We start from the raw sequence: 6,259 nt of genomic DNA, 5'->3' as shown, positions 1-6,259 counted from the left end.
GGGGATATTGGGAAGGAATTCTTGGCTGGGAGGGTGGTGAGGGGCTGGAATGGAATTCCCAGAGAGTCTGTGGCTGCCCCATCCCTGAAAGTGTCCCAGGCCAGTTTGGAGCACCCTGGGATAGTGGGAGCTGTCCCTGCCCATGGAGTGGGATGACCCTCAAAGGTTCCTTCCCACCCGAACCATTCCATGTTTTTCCACGATCATCACCAGTGGCGTGGTGGACAGAGGACACCTGGAGTCAAGCTACCACAGATTTGCCTTGGAATTTTGGGGAAAAAACATTCAATTTCCCAAAATTCCACAGCAAGGGATGGGACCACAGCGATTCCATGGCTCGGCTTTTCTGGAGCAAACAGTGAAACCACCAGAGCTCTTTTCCCGGTCTCCATGGACTGGCTGAGGATCCACCCCTCACCCAGCCCTCATTCCATGATTTTTTTTCCCATTTAACATCTCCCCAGCTGCTCCCTGAGCAGGTGACTCCTCCTCAGTGGGAAAAGCTGGAGTATTTTTCCTTAACTTTATCCCACTCCGAGCTTTTCCAGCAGCTCCAGCTGCTCCTTTGGGTGCCTGCCCTGATTTTTTTCCCGCTGCATCCATCAGGAACGACCAAGAACAATTCCACCTTTCAGGTTAATAATGTGCTTCCCTAAAAATGGAATTACCGGTGCAGAAAAATGCCCCAGCTCCCAAAGACTTTGATATTCCCTGGTTTATTGCTGACACTCAGGGATTCGGTTCCGCCTTCGTCAGCCCGGGTTTTCCAAGGTCTGGCATTAAGGAATTGTGGTTTTTTCCAGAGGCTAAAATAATATTTTAAGTTAAATATCCCTGAAAAATCAGTAATAAATAAAATAAAGGGTGTACCAAGTAAAGTAGTAATAATAGTAATAATAATAATAATAATAATAATGAAGTGGATAATAAATAATGGGGATAGTGAATAAAACAAAGGGTATAATCATTAATGTTAATTAATAATAAATAAAATAACAGGCAGGGGTTGGAACAGATGAGCTTTAAAAGCTCCTTTCACCCCAACTCATTTAATAATTCCATTATTAGTTTAAATTTTTATGAAGTTTGGAGGGGTTTTAATTAATTTTAAGCATGGAAATAAGATTGGAAATAAGATGGGAATCAAGATGGGAATCAAGATGGGAATCATCGTTTTGGGGGGATTGGGCTCTAATGGGGGGATTTGGGTTCTCGGACATGTTTGGTTCTTGGATCTCTTGGATATTTTGGTTTGGGAATCCAAAGGGATCACCTGGGAGTGGGAGATTTGGGGAGCAGAGCACCCCAAGTGCTGTGGAGCCGCTTCCAAGGTCTCCAAAATCTTGCCAAGAACTGGGAATTTGAATTGCCTCATAAAAAACAGGAAACGCTTTAGGTTGGAAGGGACCTTCAAGATCATCCCATTGCCTTTCCTGAACACGCCCCAGTCCCTCAATATCCTGGGAATTCCAAACCTTCCCTGGGCTGGGATAAACCAGGTGCCGTCGGCCACCTTGGCCAGTTCTTTGGCCAATCCCGTTGATGATCCAATTCTCCAAAGCTGGAAGTGGCTTCCAGTTGCAGTTCCCTGCTGGATTGGGTCCGAGTTTTGCAGAATGAGTCAAGCCGTGATTTAGGATAGACTCTTCTCCAACTGCTTTTAATCTCTGTTCTGCAGGGAAAAGCTTAATTACGGATTTTCCTCTCTTTTCCCAGAGGAGTTGGACACATTTTCATCCTTTAGGGGGTTTCGAGCCAATCTGGGAACCCACAACCTGAAAATCCCACTCTTTTCTCGATCGTGAGGTTTAAATCCAGTTGGAAAATGAGCTGGATCAGCGGAGGGCTCAGGGCCAGGCTGACACCTGGGACCCCTCTCCAGGGACTATTTTTCTTGCAAATTGGGCATTTCTGAAGAGCCTCCAGGGATTCATTCCCAGGAAAAGGTGTCAGGATGCAATCCATGTGATTCATCATTGTCTGATTCCCTGGATGTGTCAGGTTTAAGTGGCACCTTCCTTCATAAGCCTCGCTTAGCTTTTTATTCCTTCTTATCTATTTCTAGACATTCCTTAAAAGCCTTGTAAATGCAGACAAGGATAAATCCCAAATAACTTTATTTAATTCCTTCGATTTTTTTTACATAAACCCACGCAAAAAAACCTGAGGAATTTGAATAAGGAAGCGGATCCCGGAATGTCTCAGGTGTCCTCTGGATGATCCAGAGGCGACAAGTGCAGTGTTTGGGGTAGTCTGAAAAATCAGTGGAATTCTCTGTTCCTTGGGATTACGGCTTTTTTTAATCCTGTTTGGAATTTCTAAGCTCCCGTTGCCGCTGGATGATCCCAAAAACCTCTTTTGTTGTGGTTCTGAGTAACATGGGTCAGGGCAATTCCAGGAAAACATGAATGGGGGGAAAGGATGGAGAGTAGCGCTGGGGAGATGGAATTGGGGGTGTTGGTGGGTGAGAAGCTTCACATGACCTGTCCATGTGCTCTGGTCCTGGAAATTCCACATATCCCAGGCTCATCCCACAGTGTGGGAAGCAAGAAAGGTGGGAATTCTGCCCCTCTGCCCCACTCAGGTGAGACCCCACCTGGAATTCTGCTTCCAGCTCTGGGGTCCAACAACAGAAGGATGTGGAGCTGCTGGAGCGAATCCAGAGGAAGCCATGGAGCTGCTCCAAGGGCTGGAGCCCCTCTGCTCTGGAGCCAGGCTGGGAGAGCTGGGAATGTCCAGCCTGGAGAAAAGAAGGCTCCAGGGAGACCTCAGAGCCCCTTCCAGTGCCTAAAGGGGCTCCAGGAGAGCTGGAGAGGGACTTGGGACAAGGGATGGAGGGACAGGACCCAGGGAATGGCTTCCCACTGCCAGAGGGCAGGGATGGATGGGATATTGGGAAGGAATTCTTGGCTGGGAGGGGGGTGAGGGGCTGGGATGGAATTCCCAGAGAATATGTGGCTGCCCCTGGATCCCTGGAAGTGTCCCAGGCCAGGTTGGACAAGGCTTGGAGCACCCTGGGATAGGGGAAGTTGTCCCTGCCCATGGGACTACTCCACTCAATTCCATTCCATGATTCCCTCCCATTCCATTCCATTCCATTCCTTCCCATGGAGCCCAGGACATGGTTGGGCCTGTTCCATCCTCACCATCTCCATCCCCGCCACCATCAGGTTTCGGTGTTGGTGCCACCCGTGGTTGCCACCCAGCCCAGGTGTTTTGGGGCCAGTGGTTTTGGGATGATGCCGGAGGTGGGTCCCACAGAGCTGCCGCCTTTTCCCGGTGTTGAAATCAGGACAGAGGGAAGGAGCTTCAGGATCTGTGCCGGGGAGCAGCGCTGCTCCAGCTGGACTGGGGGAGGTCGAATCCATCATTTTGGAGTTTTTGTGGGAAATGCTGCCGGTTTTGGTGGTCTGGGCAGCAGCGCCAGGCCGCCGGGTGGTCGTGCAAAAGAAGTTCATCTCCAGGTTGGTGTTTCCAGTCCATCCAGTCCTTCCCATTCCCTCACAGAATGTGCTTTGATCCCCGGGTCTGGACCCTCAGGGGGTTCAGCTGTGGAGGGCTCGGGGTGGAAGCCGCGATTCCAGGTGGACACTGAGGGGCCCCAAGCCGGGCGTGTGCTTTGCAGACTTACTGGATTTTCCCTGGGAGCCGAAAATCAGGGATTGGTTGGAAGCCCTTTGGGAATTCTCTGGTTTGTGTAAATAATTCTGTGGGACTCGATGGGGGTGGAAGGAAGAGTGGTGAAGTCATTCTTCATCCCGCGCTCACTGCGAGTGCCGAGTTGCGGAACCATTGGATAGCTGGGATTGGAAGGGACCTTGGTTGATGCTTCCCCTCACTCCTTGTTCTTTTCCAGGCTGGAATGGGTGGGAATCATCGAGTCTCAGACCTGGGAGACTCAATGGGGGTGAAAGGAAGAGTTGTTGCTCTTCATCCCGTGCTCACTGCGAGCGCCGAGTCGTGCAGCCATTGGATGGTTGGGGTTGGAAGGGATCTTGGTAGAAGTTTCCCTTCACTCCTTGTGCTTTTCTAGGCTGGAATGGGTGGGAATCATCGAGTCTTGGACCTGGGAGACTCAATGGGAGGGAAGAGTTGTGAAGTCACTGTTCTCCATCCTGCATTTGTGTCAAATCATGGAATCATGGGATGACTTGGGGTTGGGAGGGACCTTGGTTGAAGTTTCCTGTCTGTCCTTGTTCTTTTCCAGGCTGGAATGGGTGGGAATCATCAAGCCTCGGAGCTGGGAGACTCAGTGGGGGTGGAAGGAAGAGTTGTTGTTCTTCATCCCGTGCTCACTGCGAGCGCCGAGTCGTGCAGCCATTGGATGGTTGGGGTTGGAAGGGATCTTGGTAGAAGTTTCCCACTCACTCCTCGTGCTTTTCCAGGCTGGAATGGGTAGGAATCATCGAGCCTTGGAGCTGAGAGACTCAAGTGGGGTTGGAAGGAAGAGTCGTTGCTCTTCTCCGCCCTGCGCTCACATCAAATCACGGAATCATCAGATGGTTTGGGTGACCTTCAGAGATCACTCGGTTGACGTTTCCCTTCTCTCCTTGTCCTTTTCCAGGCTGGAATGGGTGGAAATCATCGAGCCTCGGACCCGGGAGCGCATGTACGCCAACCTCATCACGGGGGAGTGCGTGTGGGACCCCCCCGCCGGGGTGCGGATCAAACGCACCAATGAGAACCAGTGGTGGGAGCTCTTCGACCCCAACACCTCCCGCTTCTACTACTACAATGCCACCACGCAGAGGACGGTGTGGCACCGTCCCCAGAACTGCGACATCATCCCCCTGGCCAAGCTGCAGACCCTGAAGCAGAACACGGAGTCGCCGCGGGCTTCCACGGAAAACAGCCCCGGGAGGAGCAGCAATGTCAGCAGGGAAGGAAGCACCAGCTCGTCCCTGGAGCAGGAGCTGGAGGGCAAGGAAAAGGTGCAGGAGCAGCGGTCGAGCCGTCAGTCCAGCCAGTATTCCGTGGTGAAGGAGGAAACGGAAAGGTAAAGGTGGGATGGGTGGGATGAAATTGGGAATTCCTAATCCTGGTGGTCTCCGGGAGAAAAGAGCAGAGATCCTCATCCTGCAGGTCTTGGGCAAAGACATTTTATGGATCGTTCCTCCAGCTCGACTCTTCATGGGTGTCCACCCAGTTGAATCCTCCACAAAACAAGGAGAAAGAGGGAAAAACATCGGGAGAAGGTGTTTTTCCACCTTAGGAACAATTTAGATGTTCCCTGCAGAAAGGATCCTTCAAGGAATCATCTCTTGGCCTCTGAAATTCATTTTTAGGATTGGAAATCTGGGTTTAGAGCCCGGTGTGGTTTTAAATGATTTCCCTGGATAAGATCTCCCTAAGGAGTCGGGATGATTCATGCCACAGCCACAGGCCTGGGGAGCTCCTGGCCTGTGGGATAATTTCCCTCGGGAAGGAGAAGGGAGTCAGTGCTCAATTCCCAAGGTCCACGGACAATGTTGGGAGACGTTTGTGTTGCTGCTCTGTCGTTGTTTCATCTTTTATGAGTTGAAAGCTGCAAATCACAGAATCATGGAATGGTTTGAGTTGGAAGGAGCCTTAAAATCCATGTTTTTCAGATGGGAGCACCTCCCACTATCCCAGGTTGCTCCAACCTGACTTGGAACAATTCCAGGGACGAGGCAGCCACAGCTTTTCTGGGCAACCTGAGGCAGGTCATTAATTAATGGATTTGTCTTCCCTTAATTGATGCCTTTGACCACGTTAAGGACCCAGCCGGGTTGAGGAGACCAAGCAGGGGTGGAATTCCTGTTCCCAACTCCTGCTCCCGACGCCTGGCACCCAGAAACTGCGGCTGGATGGGAACAGGAATAGCCAGCTCAGCAAGTGCTTTCATGTGGGACATCAGAGGCGGCCTCGGCTCTGCACGTTGAGGGAGGTGCCACCTTCCCGAGGTCCTGGAAGAGGCTCTGATGGAACCTCTGAGCCTGGGAATGGGGTGTCCTTGTGGGGCAGGGGGATCTGGGGGAGGGAGATGGGTTTGGGGTTGTTCACTGCAGGCAGACGTGGAAACACAGAGTCATGGAATCACGGAGTTATGGAATGGTTTGGGTTGGAAGGGGCCTTAAAGGTGATGGAATTCCACCTCCCTGACAAAGGGACACTTTCCCCTATCCCAGGCTGCTCCAAGCCCCGTCCAACCTGGCCTTGGACACTTCCAGGGATGGAGCAGCCACAGCTGCTCTGGGAATTCCATTCCAGTGCTCCACCACCCTCACAAGAGAGGACG

At 51.4% G+C, this 6,259-nt stretch overlaps 1 protein-coding gene across 4 annotated transcripts in view; it reads left to right on the top strand.

Annotated features, from left to right (window-relative positions):
• The window catches only part of ARHGAP39 (Rho GTPase activating protein 39), a 63,441-nt gene that overhangs the window by 20,240 nt on the left and 36,942 nt on the right, over nucleotides 1-6,259 (top strand). For 2 of the 4 annotated variants that reach the window (XM_017738653.1, XM_017738654.1), the window contains exon 2: nucleotides 4,565-4,996. In XM_017738653.1, the coding sequence (XP_017594142.1) occupies nucleotides 4,565-4,996 (432 nt within the window). Of the gene's footprint in view, nucleotides 1-3,359; nucleotides 3,465-4,564; nucleotides 4,997-6,259 lie in introns of those variants that run through there. The other 2 variants (XM_017738652.1, XM_017738655.1) reach the window with 2 other exon arrangements.

This window comes from Corvus brachyrhynchos, unplaced genomic scaffold, assembly GCF_000691975.1.
Source record: "Corvus brachyrhynchos isolate BGI_N302 unplaced genomic scaffold, ASM69197v1 scaffold437, whole genome shotgun sequence".
Taxonomy (NCBI): domain Eukaryota; kingdom Metazoa; phylum Chordata; class Aves; order Passeriformes; family Corvidae; genus Corvus; species Corvus brachyrhynchos.
The sequence above is the reverse complement of the archived record's forward strand: the minus strand, read 5'-3'. Positions and strand labels throughout refer to the sequence as shown.